The 24,705-nt window shown below is 34.5% G+C and overlaps 2 protein-coding genes across 4 annotated transcripts; one reads left to right on the plus strand and one right to left on the minus strand.

The window, feature by feature from the left end:
- Positions 1–2,856: 2,856 nt before the first annotated feature.
- On the minus strand, positions 2,857–10,148 carry LOC132302832 (protein transport protein SEC13 homolog B-like). 3 transcript variants are annotated; one of them, XM_059799813.1, is made up of 3 exons: positions 9,682–10,148; positions 7,412–7,498; positions 2,857–4,172 (listed from the first exon to the last, which is right to left on the minus strand). In XM_059799813.1, exon 3 carries the CDS (start codon positions 4,081–4,083, stop codon positions 3,178–3,180), a length of 906 nt encoding a protein of 301 aa, XP_059655796.1. In that variant the 5' UTR covers positions 4,084–4,172; positions 7,412–7,498; positions 9,682–10,148; the 3' UTR covers positions 2,857–3,177. The 3 variants fall into 3 exon arrangements, with proteins under 3 accessions (XP_059655796.1, XP_059655792.1, XP_059655795.1); XM_059799809.1 differs by having other exon boundaries at positions 7,412–7,503; XM_059799812.1 differs by lacking the exon at positions 7,412–7,498 and having other exon boundaries at positions 9,682–10,147.
- LOC132304762 (protein FAR1-RELATED SEQUENCE 5-like) lies at positions 7,413–24,655 on the plus strand. The gene is made up of 2 exons (XM_059802483.1): positions 7,413–7,510; positions 24,145–24,655. Exons 1-2 carry the CDS (start codon positions 7,413–7,415, stop codon positions 24,653–24,655), a joined length of 609 nt encoding a protein of 202 aa, XP_059658466.1.
- Positions 24,656–24,705: the final 50 nt, after the last annotated feature.

A 24,705-nucleotide genomic window follows, 5' to 3' on the forward strand; every position in this document is an offset into this window, starting at 1 on the left:
CTAAAATGACTCAAAAATCTTATTTTGATATAATATAATAAGGCTGGTTAATATATATATATATATATATATATATATATATATAATAAGGTTTAGAAGTGTAATATGCGACTAAGAGTCACTGCTTCGCAAAGCTCAAAGAAAAAGACAAAAATGGCCCAATGCCACAGACTTCCACAACTACGTTTTTTGTGTTGTCTTTTTTCACTCATTGAAATTACCACCATACACACACACGAGGCTTGGTTATGTTTAAATTACATGATTATTTTATTTACTTTGTTTAAGATGCAAAATTAAAAATGAATCAGATAGGACCCATTTGATTTTGTCCTTGGCTTGGTGATGAAGATGTGATTCACAATTTCATTGACACAAGTTTATGTTAGGGTTTGCACGGTTTGAATGATTATTTTATTTACTTTGTTTAAGATGTAAAATTAAAAATGAATCAGATAGGACCCATTTGATTTTGTCCTTGGCTTGGTGATGAAGATGTGATTCACAATTTCATTGACACAAGTTTATGTTAGGGTTTGCACGGTTTGATTTGGTTCAATTTAGAAGATTATAAAACCAATTTGATTTTAGCAGTTCCCAGACTAAATTAAACTGTAGTCTTTTTGGATTGATTTATTCAAATTAAATTAAACAAATTCGTGTGATGCAGGTAGAAGTTTAGGGTGCAAATACATCGAAAAAAAAATTAAGTTCAATTCCGTTATTATTGGCTTGTTTATTAAATATGTCGCACACATAACTTAACAACACGGCACTTTACATGTTACAGTGAGTGAAATGTTTGTTGTGTGTGTGTGTGTGTGTGTGTGTGTGTTGGGGGGTGGGGGGGTAGATCTAACATATCTAGATCTAGAGCGCGGATTCTCTGCTGTAATAGCACCGTGTTGCACAACAAGAGATGGTTCAGATCATCCACACGTAATAGCACCGTGTGAATAATTTGTATTGTCCTTGTTGTACAACATTGTACGAGTGTGAATAATTTGTATTGTCCTTGTTGTACAACATTGTACGAGTTTTTTTAGTCCATGCATATTTTGCAGTCCTTGGACAATTCCCCTAACTTTCTGAGTCTGTTTGAGAGTTCATCAACTCTAGAGATTTAGGGCTCAAATAGAATGGACTGAGGGGCTTGTCAAATTACTGATAATAATTGAGTTGATTGTTCGTTAACTTAGGGAGTAAACATAGCAAAATAATGCTTTTATAGTTTATCTACATTTAAAAAAAGAAATAAAGAAAAAAATCTTGGTGTATAATTTCACCATAAATTAGAAATGTGAGCAAAAATACATAGAATTCAAACTTATTAGCTTAAATTGACGTACCTCTCGATAGTCCAGAGGGTTAGTGCCTTCGGAAATTTTGACGTACTAGACATTCTGTGCATATACTAATCTAACTCATAACACTCCTTGCCTTAAAAAAAAAAATTTAAAAATTTGACATACCTACTAATAATGCTCATTTGTCATAAAAAAACAAACAAATAAATACATATGAAGTAGTACTAATAATGCTCATTTGTCATAAAAAAACAAACAAATAAATACATATGAAGTAGTACTAATAATGCTCATTTGTCATAAAAAAAAACAAACAAATAAATACATATTAAGTAGTATTAAAATTAATTCCCTTTTATGTGTCATTGATTCATTATCAACTTTTGCGTATGTGCCATATGTTCCTCTTTTTTAAAACCCACACAATCTCAAAACTCTGAAAATCTCTAAAAATCTTTTACACGTTCTGTCAATGGACTCGATCTCAATCTCCACTTAGCCTTTACCAAAGGCCAAAATATAAAAATAAAAAATATATATTTTAACCAAAAAAAGGAAAAACTTTTCCGAAAAAAAATATTTTTCGTCAATGTCCTAATTGTTGTTTAAAATTCTGGGATTCAGTAAATTGTCTTAGAAACTGGTCAATAAGGACAATATTATATTGATCCAGTAGATGGGGCTGTGTCTAACACCTTATATAATACCTGAGAACCAGTGCAAAAAAAGAAAAAAGAAGCCATAATTTATCAAAAGTTTAAAAAGAATTATTGTAGAAGCAGAGAATCAAGCTTCTTCATAACTATTTTCTGCATGAATTAAATGTATTCTACTCCTACCATATATGAACTGAAACTAAACAAGAGACCACATACCTTAAACTGATAAAAATCAAGAACAATTATGGTGATTCTCATGCCACGTCATAGCTTTCGTATATACACACACACACTCAATCATTTGTCAGGCGAGATATTTTCCAAAAGTCACAAAGTTACCTTGCAGTAACTTTTCATGTTCCCATCAATGATCAAACATACTATATATATCTATATATATACACACACTCAATCATTTGTCAGGCAAGATACTTTCCAAAAGTCACAAAGTTACCTTGTAGTAAATTTTCATGTTCCCATCAATGATATGACATACCATATATATATATATATGTATGTCAAATATTCAGTAGGCAAAAATCAGATTCCAACTGGAGTACAATCCTGACTGCAAGTCTACCACATTTTTTGCGGCTAATATTTTATTGTATAGGAAACATTAACACAATAACAGCACAGAAATCAAACAACATGACACAGACTTCATTCATTCTATTCATATCCAATAAAAATATATATATAACTTCATTCATGCTGTTCGTATCCTACAGATCATGATGCATAAAGAAAACAGACCGCGCTCTCTCCAAATTGCATTTAGCTGCTTTAAGGTAATACAGGACATAAACTTACTCTCGGATCACTACCATCAACAGTACCAACATACAATTGCACAAATTCAGTCCATTTAACAAAAAAATTTCAAATAATTGCCGTGGGGAAGAGTTCTACAATATTACTGCATAAATATCAAAATCATGTTTGGAGCATTTGGAAAAAAACACAAAACCCAAAATCAGATTTTGACGAGTTTACTTCAAACATTCCCGTAACAGTAGTACTCTCTAGCAAAACACTAATCCTCTGCTAAGAAGCTAAAGTTCAAATATCAGAAATAAGTTTTAATGTTAAAGAAATATTGTTCGAAACAAGTTCTCAACTGTATTAACTTAGTGCTTGAAGAAAAGGGTCCTGACTTATGTTAAAAGATAAGACTGAAAAAATCTCGAGTGAGTTCAAAAATTTTAAATTTACGGATCCACTGTTGTCACCTGTTGCCACTCCCCATCTACTGCTTCTTTCCATAATGTTACATTGTTATTCCCATCAGCCACCGCCAGTATGTTTCCAGTCAGCGACCATGAGACCCTCCAAACAGGGGTCTCAAAATCCTTCAAAACCTTACCGTCCCATTGATCACCCTCCTTTACCACGGTCCATATAATAACTTTTCCGTCCTGTGAAGCACTGGCAATTGTAGATTTAGGAAGTCCCAAGTTCGGTGCCCAAGCCACATCTGTAACCCAATCAGTATGCATTTGAAGAGCAGGGAAGCAATCCATCTTCCAAACTCCATTGTGAAGCTTCCACACTTTAACAGTATTATCACAACCACCAGATGCAAGCTTCTGAACAGGATCCAGCATGCCAGAACCAACAAGAGCACCAGGAGCCATAGATGGGGCCCATGACACAGAAGTAACACCAACTGGATGAGCTTGGTCAATTCGTGATGTATCCCAACCACCATCAGATCTTGCAGTGAAAATTGAAATATTCCCATCCGAGGATCCGCAAGCCAAACAGAATCCCACTTCTTGAGGAGCCCAAGCAATGGAGTTTACTGATAATTTGTGCTCATCAAAAGTATGGGCTTGGCTCCACTCATTCTGGTTACCTTCCTTCCAAATTATGACCCGCCCATCATAAGAACAGGAAGCAAGGAGGGATCCAAACTTGGGGTGAGCCCAAGCTACTTGCCAAACGGGTCCTTGGTGACCACTCAAAGTTGCAAGAAGCTGAGAGGCTGAATTGTTCACCCCAATTATCTTAACGGTATTGTCGGAAGATGATGTGGCAAGACGTTTGCCATAGTAATCCATCACCACATCATGAACTACATCGTGGTGACCACTTTCAATCTTTTGTGAAGGCATTTGTGTCACCAAGTAAAGGACTATTTTAACTTGTGCTTTTATGCTGAAATCAAATTTGCTCCTTCCCAAATAAGCTCCCACAGACAGCCCTAATACAGCACAAAAGAGAGAGAAAGCTTGGGCCTTTTAGAAAGGAAATTCATATGAGTAAGAAATGGTGCTATCTATCTTTCCAGATATTCAAAATGCTGGAAAAAAAAAAAACATACTAATAATTAGGGTAAACTACAATGATGTCCCCTGAAGTTTGACCTAATTACAAGTAGATGAAACTTGTGCATTTTTTTGGCAGCGTGTTCCCCTGAGGTTTGGCCCATTTTGCAAAGACCTCCCCTCCGTACATAATTTCGTCATTATTGTCAAAAAGAAAATTGGTTAAAGTGACCAAATTGCCCATCAACTAAGTGTAAAAGACCTTATTACAATTATAGTGTCATGAAATAACAAAAAAACCATGCATCAATAGACCAAATTACCCCTTATATGTAAATGAGACTTGAGCATGAGATTAAACCCAAATGAAACTCAAATGCAAATCCAAATAGGTTTATCATATATATACACACACATACATTATATATACACACACACATACATTATATGCAAATAGGTTTATTAAAATGTAATTAAAATATAATCAAAATACATTTAATAGACTATTAATTACATTTAATTCAAACAACATTCATTTATTTTTCGAAAAAAATTAATAATAAATTGACAATTTTTGTTTAGAATACTTAAATTAAATAAATTACATTTTTAAATGGAAAAAGGAATAGATGGGTAATCTGCAGATGTGAGTTGTAGTGGTGGTGGTGATTCAATCATCTAGGGTTTCTACAACAAAATCGCACAATCCAAGACTGAGAGAAGGTGAAAGGATAAGGGAGAGAAATAAGAAGAAGATGGGAAACGATCGATGATTTACGTTGATAAAGCTCACTGTGAAGTGTGAATAGCAGAAGTCGTGAGAAACACAAAGTATTCCTCTGCTCCAAACCCCTCAACAAGGAACAATAAGTCGTCAACCCGTCGTCTTCGCCTCCCTTGACGAGCTGGAGAAGCTCTGCCATCCTATATGCCAAAGTTTATTTGAGCAATATGTTCCTGATCTCCGTTGGATCCTTCTCAACTAGGTTCGTGATGGGTTCGTGAGTTCGATTAAGAGTTTAGTGGGTCTAATTGGGTGGCAGTGATGGTGGTTAAAGGGTGGGGTGCCGGTGATGGTGCGGGGCCATGGTGGGAGGTGGAGACGAGTGAGAGAGAAGGAAAGAAGGTAAAAAAAAACTTTTTTTTTTTTTTTTTGTAACCAGGCAAAATGGTATTTTAAGATAGCTAGATATTTTATTATTTTTAATAACAAAATTATTAGGGTAGAAAGGTAAAATCACCCAAAAAAAGTATCCAAATATGTCAGAAGGGGGTTTTTGCAAAAAAATGGCAAACCTTTGGTCTACTTGTAATTAGGCCAAACCTGAGGGGTCATCGTAGTTTACCCTAATAATTAACATGTCTTTCTTACAAATAACATAAGAGTGGAGAGCAGAGTAGTAAGTTAAATTAAGGGTGCACATTGTACAATTTGTTCCGTAACTTCCGTTAAGATGCTAAACCAGAACCAAACCTTATCTCAAGGGCTCCATGAAAATTGGAATAATACTGAAACGGCATAAACTGAGCCAAGCCAAACTATGTAACATGAGTTTGGCTTCTGGATACACCCCAATAATAATTAGACAATTCCAAATCAAGATGAAATCCAATATTTTTCACCTTGTAATCAACAGTTTGGTTTTTCCATATTGCACTCACTAGATTTTTTTGGGAATCAATTAGCCTATGCATGCTAGCATTGAAAGGTACATCCATAAATAATTAGGATCCTAACAAAGGTTAACAAAAAAGAAAAAGAAAAAGAAAGAACACAGAACTGGTGTTAAAATAATCAAATGCAAAAACATTGGTTAAAACTCTGCTGAATATAGAAATGAGTCTGTTATATAAGACGGTGCACTGATAAGTATACACAAAGGTTTACATAATTATTTGCATTTGAAGACTATATGTCAAAACAATAATTTACCAACGGCTCAGTGGCCTAGCTGTATCAGTCTCTTATTTCCCAAAGAGAGGTCAGAGGTTCAAGTCTTAAAAGAGACGTGTGTGTGAGTACCAATTAGGAAAAAAAAAAAAAACAATAATTTGTGTTATTGTATTGGCAATAACCTTCTTGAGCACTTACAGCATACATCTTAAACCTTCAAAAGACAAAAAAAATAAAGGATGAAAAACACAGAAAAAAGAAAAAGAAAGCTTGCCATTTGCTTATTGGAGAGAAAGATATGCAAAGGAAAGAAGGTGAAAAAAGTTTGTTATAACTTTTTCAGACATTCTATAATTCTGTAAAAATTTAGGGTGCTACCATTGAAGATATGAAAAAGATTGAACCATGAAATGCCAATTTGATGAATTTTTGGGGTGATTCATGATGTGTAAAGAGTTTATATATATATATATATATATATATATATATATATATATTCACACACATTGCCCACACCGGGGCTCGAACCCCTCCCCTACTCTTTAAGGTAGGGAGGTTATACCATTGGGCTATTGGCCCATTGGTGGAAAGAGTTCATATATAACCATGATAATCTATGTGCACGTCCATAGAAACCAATATAAAGAACCATAAAATAAAACCATGCGTGCTTATATATAGTTTTATGGATCGGTTTGGATTGGATCAATTTTTTAAACCCTGAACCGTGAACTGAACCAATACTTATAGTTCCAACTGTTTCTCGAACCGGGACAGAAATTGTTGACCTTTGATCACGGTTTGAACTGAATCACAGTGCAAGCCTAAGTTAAATAAACTAGAGTCAAACATTGGTTAATTAAGGAAACAAATACAAAACAATAAAGCTGACGTGAACAAAAAGAGGCCAGAATTCAGATTAAACATGATAAGTTACTTCAGGCAACTCAATCAAGAGAAAATGAACGAATGACATCATACTGATATCATATATATTCAATTAGTTTTAAAATGTAAGAAACTTTAGTAGGAATGAATGTAATCACTAATTTGAAACTTCGAGTTGGATCAATGTTGTTTTTGTTTTCTAAAACTTTGTTACCTTTTCTATTCACCCCATAATATACTTTACACTTTATTTAAAAATAATTGCGAATTTACACTTGTTGCGTCCTAAGAGTGTCCCAAATGTCATGCCATGTCCCAGCCATGTTTATGCCGTGTCCAACCAAGAAAAAAATAAAAAATAAAAAATAAATCAAACTTTAGAACACTTCTAACCATGTCGGACACGTGTTCGGGCATGCCCCCATGCGTGTCGATGTTGGGCACTGCCAGTGCCATGGCACTTCCTAGAGGAATGTCCATCTTTCCTATGTGGTAAAACAAGAGTATGTTAGGGGAAAAATAAAAAAGGAAAAAGCTTAAGCGAGAAATAGAGGTTATATGGTTATACCTAGTATGGACCAGATTGTGAATCTATAATAATAGGTCATGTGCAACAGAGAGAATAAATGCCCGAGCAAGAGCAACAATTTAATTTTATGTTGGTAATACCAAAAGGACTAAAGCATGCAGAGAAAATGAGGTGAGAAACATGATTCCCTATATTTTCTGCGAAAAGGCACTAATAAGAATATATATATCTATAAAACAACATCTAGCACAGACTCAATAGTTGGGATTAAATAGATTCCTTCAGCTGAAAATGAATTTCGTGTATATAATTTACATAATAACTCTACATCACACGCATGAATTCTCGATGGTATCACAGTGCAATTGGAATTGCTTATTAGTGTTGCCATGATAAACAATATATGTAAGCATGCACAAATTAAGCTAAAACTAGTTGATGGGATCAAAATCCAACCCAAATTACGGTTTGGTGCACAATTCAAATGCCAAGAACTAATTCAAATCAACGTTAGAAACCCTAACCGATACAAAAACACATTGTAGAAATCAAGATATACACATGGATCAGATTGGATAAATTCAAATACAAATCCAAATATTACATCTTCTCATCAATTTAATAAAACCTTAACTCTACAAGTGTTTTTTTATCTAAGGCTATGTTAGTTTCAATGTAAAGCATTTCCCGGAATTGTAAATAATTCTTAAGCACTGCCATCTCAGCCCAGCCAAAGGAAAAAATAAAAAAATAAAAAAATGTCAGAAATATTGACATTGTTGGTTCTTAATATAACAAAATCAAAAATTGTATACAATGCATAGGCAAGCTGGTGACCTAAAAAATATAAAGGACTCATATATAGACCAACATTGCTAGCAGTATATTTCTATGTATAATTAACAGATAAATATATTAGTTTCAACAGATAGACATTAAAATCACAACTTATACCAATTGACTACTTACAATTCAATTTAACGGATATTTTTAAAAAAAGAACCACCTTGTTCTATATTTAACAGGCAAATATATTAGTCCATGACGAAACTGTTACAAAATACTCATGTTTCTAAAGGGTTTAGTACTCTTCTTAAGCTACAACATGACTAAAAAATACATTGATGTAGCCATTGCAGGTCTACAGATTTAAGTCAGAAACATACAAAAAGTCACATATTTTGGATTGAGAAAACACGTATGCCACAATTTACCCAATTACTACTACATTAGAAAGTTTTATCTCAAAAATAGCCCGACAAGCTAGAATTATTTAAAATTCACACTTCACGGGTTCAACTAAACCATTTAAGCTTCTACAAAATTTACAAATCCATTGAATTGACAACATTTTTCTTGATAATTAACAGGTGCATAAATAAATTCATCAGAAAATGCATATTAAATGTTACACCTTTTTGGGTGCATTAGTATGCAATCTCTTTTCATACCATTTTTTTTTTTTTGGCAAGTAAAATTAGCATTTGCTTTGGATATTTCAAAAAACTTATCTTACTTTAGAGAAAAATTCAATTTTTCACACTATATAAGTCAAGAACTTCTTGGGAAATGTTTTTTTTTTTTTTTTTAAGTTTTTTCTCCAGGTTACATCTGAATTTGCTTTTTATTTGGTAACTAACAAATCAAACAACTAAAATAAATTTAACAGATACCCAGATAAGCTTAACATTGATAAGTATCATAGATCACACATATCAGAGTTGATAATACAATCAAAGCTGTAACTTATCAAAAATAAAAAATAAAATAAAAAACACAATCAAAGCTGTAATTTAGCTAACAAATTAACTAAGTCACTTGGCTCTATAAAACAAAATAAACTAAACTAAATTAAATGTTAAACAATGGGTCTGTTATAGAAAAATAAAATAAACAGCATTATAAAGAATCAGGCTAACAAAGAGGGAAAAAAAATAGAAGAAGAAGAAGGAAAGAAAGAGGGATAAACGAACAGTTTGTGTGTGTGTGTGTGTGTGTGTGTGTGTGTTTGTGTTTATATATATATATATATCTCTCTAATAAAAATAAAAAATAAAAAATAAAAAAAATAAAGAAAAAGAAGAAGAAGAAGAAGAAGAAGAAGAAGAGAGACATGCATGAGAGTTCAGAGAACCTGTGTGATTTCCCTCAAGCGATTCAGACTCAGACGAATAGCTCTTTCCAGATCTGTAATTTGTCCCTTTTGCAATTTCTAAACCCTAAAACATGTATTTGCATAAATAAATAAACTAGGATGAGAATCATGAGACCGAAGAGGGTTGTCTGAACGTCAAATCGAACAAGGGGGTTCTCTAAAGATCGAAGAAAGCCTAAAATTTTTAAGAGGTTTAAACTGAATAATCCCTTGAATTTTGAAAAAACAAAATACTTTTACACTTTTACCTGATGATCGCACTAATTTATTTATTGGCATGGGACGGTATTGAATAATGAATATAGGGTATAAAAAATAATAATAATAAAAATAAATAATAATAATAATAAAATAAAAGATAAATTACACTAACACCTCTTTAAGTCAAATTTCACATACATAATATTTTAATTTAACTTTCAATTAGACCCATATCATCTTTTTATCTTAAAAAAATAAAAAATGTCATTTATGAATTTAACAAAAAATATCAAATTTCTTAAAAGACAAAATTATCGTCCTCCATTCGCATCTCATTGGAACCTGTCTAGTGTTGGGCCCTTGGCTGATGTGGCAAAGGTGGTAAAATGGATAGTTACTGTAGTTTTGCTTATACCATTTCTGTACATACTTGTTTATAATACTTCTACCCTTTGTGTATCCTTTCCCTTTCTGTACCATTTCTTTATATAATACGAAGTACCTGTATTTGATTTTCGAGTTTAAATTCCCCCCAAAACCAAAATTAAGCTTGCCCCAAAAACTGATACTGATATATATATACAGGTATATGCCTCTGCTCTGTAAACCGACAACTCTCTTCTCAAACATCCAAACTGAACTTCAAAGGAAAGGGAAACCGAGAAAGAAGGCAACCAAGACATTAGACACATAAAGATAAAGATTTTTGAAGAGAATGTTCCTCTTCAGAAGTTCCATTGGGAAAAATCACCATACATTCCGGTGATAAAACTGAAGTTCCGATCATCCCTTCCAACAAGAAGCTGAAGGTCCGATCATCCATTCCGGCAAGAAGGTGAAGGTCCGATCATCCATTCCGCTGAGAAGCTGAAGCTCCGATAAACCAGTCAGGCGAAAAGCTGAAGCTCTGATCATTATAAGTATTAGGTTGTTATTTTGAATTTCTTGTAACTTTATTCATAATGATATATCAAATCCAGTAGTGATTATTGGTAATCCAAAAATCTGAAGGCTGGGTTATTAGTCCTAATGAGCATGAATTCATTTAATTTTCAGGCAACCTGATATGATACCTCTCGACTCCGAAACATGGGTTGATCAGGCCCAAGCCTAAACCCGAGGGAATACCAAACAATTAATATATAAACAAGCAGGAATACAAAAAGCTTTAAGAAATAAATAATAAAGCTGAAAGAATTATTAATATAAAATCCTCAAACGTTAAAAATTAATATAATCCAAACTTTCCAAAACCTCCAAGAGTACAACTCGGGAATCCAATTAGTGGACCCCTAAACAAAATCCTAACTGGAACTAAATAACTGAAAATAAAATCCAAACTAAAACATAAAGAGAAATCCTACGTAATCGGAAGAATGAGTGACTGTCTCTACTCAACACGATCAAACTCTAAGGCTGGAATTGTCGAACACTTGAAAAATAAGAGCGGGTCAGGCTCACGAACAAGTTCTATTCTAATTACAATCCAAACAGAGACCCGATACGCAGATACATCCTAAATATCTCAATAATATCTATCTAGTCCATAAGTATATATATATATATCCACACTAAGGGGCTTTCACTGGACTACAAAGGGGTCTCAACCAGAATAGAAGGCAACATGCAAAACGCACTAGAGGTGGGCATGAATTCCTAAACCTAACAGGGTACACCTCAACCGTCATAGCCAGCTATGCATCCCAATGCATATACGCTCCCTAACCAACGATCCCGAGACTTAAGCTCATACCGTGGTACCATAGCCATATATTTAAAGTCCGTCCAAAGCCAGAGTATGTCATTCAATTGTTCATTGATCTGACATAAGATTCCTAATCCAGTTAGTCACTCAACTTATTCAGTTGATCTGACTCAACCACAAATAATAGTTAATCCAGGTAGTCACTCAACTTACTCAGTTGATTTGACTTAAATATAAGTAGGATTCAATTTTACAATCCATTCCCTTATTCCAAAGAAAGTAGGACTTAGAGTTTTGAACTAATCCATCCCTAGTATGCCACCGTCCCATACCGGTGCATACAATCCATAACATCCATATAATTACAGAACATAATATAATAGTTCAGAAATTAAAATCAAAAACAGTAATCCATGTAATTGATAGAACAAAGTTTAATAGTTCAGCAATTAGAATCCAAAACATTAATCCATGTAATTGCAGAACAGAGTTTAATATCTCAGCAATTAGAATCCAGAGTAAGCATAGATCAAGTCTGATAAATAAATGATCCTATTGTGCATCCAAAACAAGGTTTATAATTATGTTATATTCCGTTAAATTGCTAAACTAAAATTAAGCAATTAAATCTCTTCCATCCGTTAACAGCATGCAAAGTTGTTTACTTTCATACTGTTCAATCCATTAGCCTACCAGTATAAATTATACTATAAGAGGTTTTAATACTACATGAAACTAGTATTTAGAACCCTCAGTACATTCCCAAAACAGTTCAGAATCCTAAACTCGTCCAAACCGTGCCTAGAAAAAGTCTAGATTGCATTGATATAAGAGAGCCTGCTCTCAAAACTTGAGAGCAGGCTCTATCAAGCATGGAGCCAGCTCCATGCACCTTGGAGCCGGCTCTAGAGGGGTGGGAGCCGGCTCTCAATCCCCCAGAGCTGGCTTTTCACTTGGGGGAGCCGGCTCCCTCTTCTATGGAGCCGGCTCTCTCCCTCTCTGAGAGCCCTGAACCGTTTATGACCTTCTGCTTCGTCTCTGGTCACTTCCAACTCTTCTGTTCTTCATTAATATTGAACTTAAGAGTCTAAATTATATCCAGTATCATCCCAGTTATTCATTCCAAGCAGTTTGCATTAAAAAGAACAATTAAAACAATTACCGATTTACTATGCTTTAAGATCAAACAATGAAACCCAAATCTGCAACAACTATTCCAGATCACATTAAACACATACAGGTGATTAATTTAACATATACTAAGCATGCAAGATTCATTTACTGTCCGATTAAACTCCTAGAGATCATCTAGGTATGCACAAAACACAGGTCAAGGGGAGAGAGAAAGAATAAAACTTGCCTGTGAGATTTTGAATCAGAACCTCGTCGCCGTCTTCCTAAGTTTTCTGACGACGTCCGTTCACTGTCAACCTCCTATTGTTCAACCTTCCCTCCTCCTAGGTCTGTCCTTTAATCCACAGCCGAAACCCTAACTGAAATCTCTCTATTTTTCTCACAATTCTCTCTATGTTTCTCTCTATATCTCTGTACGTGAATAGGGTTCTACAACCCCTTTGCAGACTTATAACAGTATATTTATAGGCAAATATAAAGCCTAAGTCCATTTATAATTAAAGACGAAAAACCTAATTAAATCCTAGTCGGCCACAACGTGATTTCATAAAAGAATAAAACCCTAATCTATTCATTACGTTAAATTCATGTTTAAAATCCACCTAAGCATAAATGTAAATAAATCAAATAAATTAAATAATCAATTAAATAAAATAATTTACCAATTAATTCAATTAAATAACCAATTAACCAAATAATGCAATTAAATACACAACTAAACAATTAAATCAAATAAATACTAAAATAATTAAACAATTAAGCAAATAATCAAACAAAAATGCAATAAAATAATAATTAAAATGTCGAAACTATTCTTTTAAAATTAGGGGTATTACACCCGAGAATTGGAAAGCTTGTTCTTGTACGTTATTTATCTGTTTTAACCTTGTTCTCTATTTCTGAATGAACCCTATTAGTCATCAGTGAACAAAAAATTTTTACGATTGTATATGCATATACCAGATTTTGAATCTTGTTCTTGTGCCTATGATATGTCCATATTTATCTGTTTTAGCGTTCGTGAAATAACTTTATTTGTGAATGAACTCTATTAGTCATCAGTTATAATAAAAGTTTAGGATTGTATATGCATATACCATTTTTAAGCTTGTTCTTGTGCCAATGTTATATCCATATTTATCTATTTTAGCCTTATTCAATCCTAAACTTTATTTCTTTTGCAATTTGAATATAATTGTAGAATAGTTTTTGTATATCCCGAATATCGAAAGATGTGATGTTGTATTTATAAAATTGTTTACATATGTTATAGAAAAGTTGTGCTGTGAAGGTCAAAATATGTATTGTACCAATTGTTTTCATATGAAGTGTACAGTTGAAGTATGTTAGATGTATTTGATCTACCAACATATGCTATATGTTATAAAATGGTTGCATTAATAGTAATGCATATAGTAGTGTAGAATTCAATTATATGTGCATATGTTAGGTTTGCCACCAATTGTGTTAATATCTAGTGTACAGTTGCCGTATTTGAGATGTATTTCATCTGTTAACATATGGCACATGTTAGGAAATGGTTGCATGAATGGTAAAACATTATAGTAGTGTAGAAGTAAATTTTATGTGGATATGTTAGGTGAAAGATGTGATATTGTATTTATAAAACTGTTGACATATGTTATAAAAAAGTTGTGCTGTGAAGGTAAAATTATGTTTGCCAGCAATTATTTGCATATCTAATTTAAACTTGAATTATGTTAGATGTATTTGTTATAGCAACATATGTCACATGTTAAAAAAAAGTTGCATTAATGGTAATACATTAGAGTAGTGTCTAAGTAAATTTTTAATGGATATATTAGGTCACATATGTGATGTTGTATTTATGAACTTGTTGACATATGTTATATAAAAGTTGTGGTAAAAAAGTCAAATTATGTTTGACACCAATTGTTTTGATATCTAATGTACAGTTGAAGTTTGTTATATGAATTTGATCTGTTAACATATGGCACATGTTAGGAAATGGTTGCATGAATGGTAAAACATTATAGTAGTATAAAAGTAAATTTTATGTAAATATGTTAGGTGAAAGATGTGATGTTATATTTATGAAACTATTGGCATATGTTATAAAAAAGTTGTGATGTGAAGGTCAAATTATGTTTGCCACCAATTGTTTGCATGTCTAATTTAAACTAGAATTATGTTAGATGTATTTGTTATGGCAACATATGCCACATGTTAGAAAAAAGTTGTATTAATTGTAATTCATTATAGTTGTGTAGAAGTAAATTGTTAATGGATATGTTAGGTGAAATATGTGATGTTGTATTTATAAACTTGCTGACCTATGTTATATAAAAGTTGTGGTGAGAAAGTTAAATTATGTTTGACACCAATTGTTTTGATATCTAATGTATAGTTGAAGTTTGTTGTATGAATTTAATCTGTTAACATATGGCACATGTTAGAAAATAGTTGCATGAATGGTAAAGTGTTATAGTAGTGTAGAAGTAAATTTTATGTGAATATGTTAGGTGAAAGATGTGATGTTGTATTTATGAAACTGTTGGCATATGTTATAAAAAAGTTGTGTTGTGAAGGTCAAATTATGTTTGCCACCAATTGTTTGCATATCTAATTTAAACTTGAATTATATTAGATGTATTTGTTATGGTAACATATGTCACATGTTAGAAAAAAGTTCCATTAATTGTAATTCATTATAATAGTGTAGAAGTAAATTTTTAATGAATATGTTAGGTGAAATATGTGATGTTGTATTTATGAACTTATTGACATATGTTATATAAAAGTTGTGGTAAAAAAGTCAGATTATGTTTGACACCAATTGTTTTGATATCTAATGTACAGTTGAAGTTTGTTATATGAGTTTGATCTGTTAACATATGGCACATGTTAGAAAATGGTTGCATGAATGGTAAAGCATTATAGTAGTGTAAAAGTAAATTTTATGTGAATTTATTAGGTGAAAGATGTGATGTTGTATTTATGAAACTGTTGGCATATATTATAAAAAAGTTGTGATGTGAAGGTCAAATTATGTTTGCAACTAAATTTTTAATGGATATGTTAGGTTAAATATGTGATGTTGTATTTATGAACTTGTTGACATATGTTGTAAAAAAGTTGTGGTAAGAAACTTAAATTATGTTTGACACCAATTGTTTGGATATCTAATGTACAGTTAAAGTTTGTTATATGTATTTGATCTAGCAACATATGCAACTTGTCAGAAAATGGATGCATGAATGGTAATGCATTCTAGTAACGTAGTAGTAGATTTGATGTGGATATGTTAGGTGAAATATGTGATGCTGTATTTATGAAACTGGTGACATATGTTATAGAAAGGTTGTGCTGTGAATGTAAAATTGTATTTGCCACCAATTGTTTTCATATATTGTGTACACTTGAATTGTGTTAGATTTATTTGTTATGGCAACATATACCATATGTTACAAAGTTCTTGGCTGAATGTTAATGCATTATAGTAGTGTATAACTAAATTTTTTGTGGATATGTTATGTTAAATATGTGATGTTGTACTTATGAAACTGGTGATATATGTTATAGAAAGGTTGTGCTATGAATGTAAAATTATATTTGTCACCAATTGTTTGCATATCTAGTGTACACTTGAATTGTGTTAGATTTATTTGTTATGGAAACATATGTCACATGTTACAAAGTTCTTGTTTCAATGTTAATGTATTATAGTAGTGTAGAATTAAATTTTCAGTGGATATGTTAGGTGAAAGATGTGATATTGTATTTATGTATTTTACAGTTGTGACGGCCCAAGTTTTTTAACCCAGTACGTCATTGATGAAAAGAAAGATGACCCGATAACAGATCCGAAATGCGGAAGCAAAAGACAAAACAACGGTCTCTAGAGATACAACATGGCTCTAAGACACCATTATGACTCTCAACGAGGTCACGGAACCCAAAGGAATCAAATGGGGAAGCAACGTTTCAAAAACAAACAAGAATGAACCTAAGGGCAAAATCATCATTTCCAGCTTAAAAGTGGGTGCCACCGAAAATACCATTGGAAAGACAACGAAAAATTAATGAATTTAGACTCAAGAATCACTTGATTCGGAGTCTGGATGAAGAAGATATGGCTAACGGAAGAAGAAGAGGCAAAACGGTCAAAAAGGTGACAACCAAGAACATCTAACCGGTTAGGAGACCTTCCTAACCTTCCTAACCGGTTAGGAGGCCAAAAAATTTGACCAAAACACTGCCCATGCACATGTAACCGGTTACGAAACCCCTCGTAACCGTTTACATGTGAAGAGGGCAGTAAAGTGCAACCCAAAAACTTGGCAGCAGGGGTTTTTCCGGGAAAAATGGAAATTTGAGGGCCAATATGACATTTTCTGGAAAAACTCAAAGAAGAAACCCCCCTCAAAATCGAGTTTTCTACATGAATTTTTAGAAAAATTGAGAAAAACTCATTGTAAAATGCCCAAACTGCCCTCCCAAGAAAACTGGTCCAGAGGGTCAAAAAAGCTGCTAAATTTAAGAACTGAGAGCTGAACTTCGGATGTGATTTCCGATGCCAAGATGGCATTTTCTGGAAAAACACGAAGAAGAAACCCCCCCTAAAATCACATTTTCTAAGTGACCATGTAAAGAATGGAATTTATTTCCCAAAGAAAATTCCCAAAATACCCTTACGTCAGATCATGCAACAAAAGTAAAAAATGAGTCCGTAGGAGGCTCATTTCACCAACGAAGGAGCTTTGCCCGGAAACAACCATGCACGTAAACGTAACTTACCTAGTAAGATGTGCTACAATAGTCCATGGCTCAAAAATATGGCCGATACAAAATATGACCCCCCAACGGCCAAAATGCCAAAAACGAAGTTTGAAACGAAAACTTGGAATTTAAAATCATGAGATGGTTTCAAAATGCCGTTTGGCCCTTGGCCATACTTCATACATGGTGAATGAATGCTAATGGAAGAATCAAAATGGAATTCCCACACCCAATGCAAACATGGTGAAACAAAAACTCAATATTTTTCAATACATTCATAATATTCCATGAAGTCAAAAATTACATAGGATACAATTTACATGTCATTAGCCTCCGGCCTCATCTCATACATGTCAAATATATCGTAAAGAGTGTACTTATGTACACATTACATATAAGGAATCAAATGTACACATGTTGACATATAAGACTACAATTGGTATTCCAAGCCAATCTTCACCAAAAATGGAAGTCTCCAAGTCCACAAACCATCCAAGCATAATAAAGACCTCAACTTTGATTTTTTGTACCTAAAATATGCCCCAGTATCGTAGGGGTGAGTAATATAAAGCTACTCGTAGGAAATGAGCATGCATCCACCTACGTTTTCCAAGTTTGTATGATTTAATCATTGTGGTTCATTCCACCTAACGTCTATGTCAAATGTGAGATTCAAGGAGCATCCCAGCTACCTAAGATCATTTCTAGCATCAATCACCTCATTTATGCAATTTTACCAACATAGGTTCATGCTTACACAAAGTAACAACATAGGAGCATGCTTACACAAAGCAACAACATAGGAGCATGCTTACATAAGCAACAACATATAGATTCTTAAGGTTATCAACTTGAAATCTAAAATGCAATATCAACTAAATATAACAATTTAGCATAATTAAAATATCTAATACCACACCTCGAGACATAGATTCTCTAGGTTATCAACTAGAAATCTAAAAGTGTGAAATCAACTAAATATAGCAATATAGTATGGATGTACTTAACAACATCAAAATTGCCAATAGCCAAAACCACAAGTTAACAAGGTAAACATGATTGTCAACTTGGAATTGAATGCGAAAACAAACAGTGGAAAACTTGGACATCACGCTCGGAATTCTGCCGAGACCTCAATGGTTATTCCGGGCACTAATCCGCAGGGAAGACCACCCTAAGTGCGCACTATCTCAATGACTTAGAGGACTCACGTCCCCGTAATAGAGCCAAACCCTAGCCATCTCAACTCAACAATGTTCCAAGATTCCAAAATAAGCCAAATAAGTTCATAACTTATACATACTACTACTACATAGTAACAAGTTAGCAATATAACTCTCAATTGTGTATAATAAGCATTTCATATCCATAATGATACGAAATCACAAGCCAACAATATATTCATATTAGAAACATACTCTCATGAATATAAATTTAACAACAATACTCTTCAATGCATATAACACAATCTAGTGAATACATCACAAGTCTAAATCCATGCTCTTAAAATAGAAACAATTTCTAAAACATGATTAGATCCATGGATAAACAAGATAGAATTTAATTACATCAAAATAATTAAACTCTCTAGATTTCAAATCATTTCCAATTGGCCCCAATTTAATATATGTTAATAGACATATCATGGTCATTACATATATTCACACAGAAGCTTAATTAAGCCCATGAAACCTCAAAAAAATATATTTTAATTAATTCCCTTAATTAAAGTTTCTAGATTTTCATACTCAACCAAATGCTCTCAAATTAAAGTATGTTAACAAACATGCCAAAACTCAATTTAGAAGCATAATACAATTCAATTTCATGCAAGGTACGGCCATGAACTTTAATCTTTCATAAAAGATAAATATTAATTAAAAGAGCAATTATTATTTAATTAATTCTAATTTAATATATGTTAACCAACATAGTAAAACAAGAGTTTCTACCATGCCACAATTCAAAACCAAGTTTCTCATCATCATGAAAATTAAATCTTATACAAAGAATTAAATATTTCAAATTTCCTAGATTTGATACAAGGCATGCATATAGGTTGTATAAACATGGAAAACACACAGTACAACACATATAAAATCCTAAAACATTCCCTACCTCCATTTGAGATGAAAGACCCATCAAAATAAATCGGCTCCGAATCCGACGAAACTCCTAAGTTTTGTCGGGGACGACACCACGAACATGAATCCCAAGGAAGCCCCATCAAAAACACAACTTGACTTCAAACTCGAACTCAAGAAATGGCCAAAACGAGATTTCAATCGGTTGGAATCGAAGGCCTCGCCGAGGGGAACAATAAACACAAAGGCATCACCACTTTTTAATGAAGGGAAGAAGTCCAAAAGAGGAGAGAGAAGATGGTAGCCATGGATGGAGCTTGGACCGGCCATGAGAGAGGAGAGAGAGAAAAATCTGATTTTTCTTTCTAAGACCTCCTATTTATAGAAAAACTCAAAAAGTGTCCCGAACGGGCCCCGCCGGGTCCGAAAAAGTGGAATTCACGCAGACGCGTTCAAATGGCAAAACTCCGTGAACAAAAAAGATTCCAAATGAGAAAATATGAATAACGGAAGAAACGGCGTCGAAAACTGAGTCCCGAGCAGAGAGTTATGCCTAAAACAAGTTTAGCGCAAACTGGGGCTAGAAACCCTGAAACTGGAAAACATCGTCCAGGAGGAAATTCTAAGAGTCCATGACTCGATGAAATGTGAAAATGAATCCCGTACGAGGATCCAGACTCAAAACAAGGTATTGAGCAATAACTTTCATTAATTGCACAATGACCCTTCCAAAAAGTAAAAACTGCGAAACTGCCCCAGAATGAAAGTATCTTCCAAAAGATATTTTCTTAGATACCCCTGAAATAAAATATCTTCAAAAGATATTTATGAAAAACATCCCAAGAAAAGAAAAAGTTTCCAAAGAACTTTGCATTTATACCCCTATGGACACTGGGAGCAACCAGAGTACTTTATCACGAAAGTAAAGATACGTATCTCATAGAAATCATTGGGAATGAAGATACGTGAAGTCAGAAATCAACTCCGAACACAAGAAGTGTGGTTACGCAAACAAAGTGCCAAACGAGGAAAAGACGAAATAGGGAAAAAGACGGAATAGGGAAAAGGACGAAAAGTGAATAGTGTCGAAAAATGAAACTTGTGGAAATGACTCGGCCCTCAAAAGAAGTTGTCAATCTAAAGAAAAGAGTCTCGGAAATCACTCCAGAGCACTCGAGACGACACTAATCGACAAGAAACCAAACTCAGAAGGGAAAAGACAACGGAAAAAATTTATCCGAAAAATCCGGGTCATTACAACCTTCCCACCTTAAAGGGCTTTCGTCCCCAAAATCCAGCCCAACGAAACTGAAAGCGAAACCAGGATAACTACAGAGTACATCTCCGAGTATCCCTCACAACGCGCTACACCAGCGACCTCGAAGCTGAAAGGAACACACAAACCACTATCAATTGCACCCGCGTGCTCATGACAAGACAACCCCTCAAGGGAAAAGTGACCACATGGCCACACGACAAGTCTGAACTCACACAGAGAACCCAAGGTCAGACAAAAGAACGGAAAACAACAACCGTAAGCGTCCTTCCTGACAAACCATCATAAGGAACCAAAAACAACCACCAAAAGAACTCCAAGATAACCACATAACAAATTAGGGTACAGAACAAACACAACGTGGCAGTACGAATAGCGATCAGAACTCGCCCATGACGTACTCGAATGTGTGGTAGCAATGACAGTATCTAGTGCCTGCCCACACTTACTCGTTAGTAAGGTAGCATCGACGGCAACTAGTACTCGCCTACAACACACAACTTGTACGGTAGCATGACTGTATAAGGCCCTAATTCATAACCTGCCCCCCACTAGGTCTACCCAAGAAACCTTTCGATACAAATGACATCAATGTAAAAAAAATGATCATTGCCAAAAGCACTACGGGGACTAACATTTTGTGAGAGTTGAGATATGGTCCAAAGATGTCTGGCAGACCATCCTAGCCAATCCCAAAACTCTGACAATAATGCTATAGGTACAGCTATGCTTAAGGCCACAAATCCTCAATATAGCAAAACTAACATCTCCAATGTCTCAAAATACCCCTATTAACAACATTAATCAGGAATCCAAAACCTGACAAGCAAATTAACGCCTACAGAAATCAAAACTAACCTCACAATAAGACATTTCATCGAAAGTCCTTCGTATCTCCCTGAAACAGATCAACTACAAAACTACACCGAAATCAAACATCAGATCCTCATCCCTATCATGGATAACTAAATCCTCAAAATACAAATCTACCAAGTGGCACATACATCAAAATGCCTACAACCAAGGTCACAAAATGAATCTCTCAAAACCCTGCTTGGCAACACCAAGCTAAATCAAAATTCTTCAATTTCTATCGATCCATAAACAACCACTGGAACTACGATTCCTCAAAACTACGCCTAGCCATAGCTAGGACGAGAAAACTCCACAAACAGTCATATCGAACAGCGATCCTTCAAAACCCCTCCTAAGAGTCAACAACATCAAGATTTCCAAAACTGAAACAAGTCTCCAAAAGACGTTCTCAAAAGAGCATCGAGCTCACCTCTCGAATCATACGAATCCTCAATGGTATGGACACAAGTCCCCACAAAATGATCTCACACCAATCAACTCACTCTGAGTACCATAGCCGTCAACAACCATGGCAAAAACTCCCCATGGGAAGACACGAAAGAAAGGGAACCACCAGTCCTAAAAAGGATAACTCCACGACTCCATCTTTGTAACGAAAGACAATAAGGCCAAAGACTTCACCCCCTACATGGAAGTAAGTCGACCAAAATCCAACAAATCCTCACCAATGACTCAAGACAATGATGGTGACCCTTACGGATCAGTCAACCCCAAAACTGTACACAACGCAATGAAGAGAAGAGACTCACTCCATGTAAACATGGAAAACACACAATACAACACATATAAAATCCTAAAACATTCCCTACCTCCATTTGAGATGAAATCTCAAATCCCCACCAAAATAAATTGGCTTTGAATCCGAGGAAACTCCTAGGTTTTGTCGGGGACAACACCACGAACATGAATCCCAAGGAAGCCCCATCAAACACACAACTTGACTTCAAACCCGAACTCAAGAAATGGCCAAAATGAGATTCCAATCAGTTGGAATCGAAGGCCTCGCCGAGGGGAACAATAAACACAAAGGCATCACCACTTTTTAATGAAGGGAAGAAGTCCAAAAGAGGAGAGAGAAGATGGCAACCATGGATGGAGCTTAGACCGGCCATGAGAGAGGAGAGAGAGAGAAAAATCTGGATGGAGCTTGGATCGGCCATGAGAGAGGAGAGAGAGAGAAAAATCTGATTTTTCTTTCTAAGACCTCCTATTTATAAAAAAACTCAAAAAGTGCCCCGAACGGGCCACGCCGGGTTTGGAAAAGTGAAATTCACGCAGACGCGCTCAAATGGAAAAACTCTGTGAATGAAAAAGATTCCAAATTAGAAAATGTGAACAACGAAAGAAATAAGGTCAAAAATTGAGTCCCGAGCAGAGAGTTTTGCCCAAAACAAGTTTGGCGCAAACCGGGGCTAGAAACCCTGAAACTGGAAAACATCGTCCAGGAGGAAATTCTAAAAGTCCACGACTCGACGAAATGTGAAAATGAATTCCCTACGAGGATCCAGGCTCAAAACAAGGCATTGAACAATAACTTTCATTAATTGCACAATGACCCCTCTAAAAAGAACTTTGCATTTATGCCCCTATGTTCACCGGGAGCAACCAGAGTACTTTCTCACGAAAGTAAAGATACGTATCTCATAGAAATCATTGGGAATGAAGATACGTGAAGTCAGAAACCAACTCCGAACACAAGAAGTGTGGTTACGTAAACAAAGTGCCAAACGAGGAAAAGACGAAATAGGGAAAAAGACGGAATAGGGAAAAGGACGAAAAGTGAATAGTGTCGAAAAACAAAAAATGTGGAAATAATTCGGTCCTCAAAGGAAGTTGTCAATCCAAAAAAAATAGTCTCGGAAATCACTCCAGAGTACTTGAGATGACACTAATCGACAAGAAACCAAACTCAGAAAGGAAAAGACAACGGAAAAAATTTATTCGAAAAATCCAGGTCATTATAGTAGTAGTGTACAATTGTAGTATGTTACATGTATTTGTTATGACACATGTTAAAAAATGGATGCATGAATGGTAATGCATTATAGTAGTGTAGAAGTAAATTTGATGTGTATATGTTAGGTGAAATGTGTGATACTGTATTTATGAAATGGCTGACATATGTTATACAAAAGTTGTGTTGTCAAAGTAATTTTATGTTTGTCGCCAATTGTTTGCATATCTAGTATACAGCTGAAACATGTTAAATATATTTGTAATGAAAACATATAGTACATGTTAGAAAGTTGTTGCATGAATGGTAATGCATGATAGTAGTGTAGAAGTAAATTTTATGTGGATATGTTAGGTGAAAGACGTGATATTGTATTTATGAAAGCGTTGACATATGTCATATAAATGTTATGCTGTTAAGATATACTTACTTTTTTGTCATGTTTTTGTAGGTCTGCTATTATGGTTATGGCTATTGAAGAGGCAATTATTAATATTGAAGAGACAGTTTGCGAAATTCCTGAAGTAGAATGGATACCCTGCGTTGACATGCAGTTTGATTCCGAAGAAGTAGCTTATGATTTTTACAATGAATATGGTGGGAGAGTGGGTTTTATTATTTGGAGAGAGTACAAAAACAACAGTCGGAAGGATGAAAAAGTAACATCTAGAAATTTTGTGTTTAGCAAGGAGGGAAAAAGAGGTGAGGATAAGAAGGATAGGAAAACAAAGAATCTAAAGGCTGAAACACCCACTGATTGTCGTGCACGCATGCTTATTGCCTTTAATGTGGAATTTGGTAAGTACATTGTTAAAGATTTTAAAGATACTCATAACCATCCCCTCATCAGTGAGGATTGTGCCCACATGATGCCGTCACAGCGAAAAAGCAAGTCAGTGCAAGCTATTGATGTGAAGTTGGTTGCCGATGTGGAATACCCGTTCGTAAAGCCTTTGAGTTAAGTTCGAGGCAAGCTGGTGGTAGAGAAAGTATTGGATTCACTAAGGTTGAT

The sequence above is a fragment of the Cornus florida genome, unplaced genomic scaffold, assembly GCF_030987335.1.
Source record: "Cornus florida cultivar Cherokee Brave unplaced genomic scaffold, ASM3098733v1 CherokeeBrave_3.0.0_Hap2_Chr04, whole genome shotgun sequence".
Classification (NCBI taxonomy): Eukaryota; Viridiplantae; Streptophyta; class Magnoliopsida; order Cornales; family Cornaceae; genus Cornus; species Cornus florida.

What these genes read in the sequence shown, in the direction of transcription:
- LOC132302832 (XM_059799813.1), bottom strand. Translation starts at nt 4,083, where the DNA reads ATGCCTTCACAAAAGATTGAAAGTGGTCACCACGATGTAGTTCATGAT.
- LOC132304762 (XM_059802483.1), top strand. Translation starts at nt 7,413, where the DNA reads ATGTCGGACACGTGTTCGGGCATGCCCCCATGCGTGTCGATGTTGGGC. An exon ending in ATGTCCATCTTTCCTATGTG is followed by an intron (nt 7,511 to 24,144) that starts GTAAAACAAGAG and finishes ATGTTTTTGTAG; the next exon opens with GTCTGCTATTATGGTTATGG.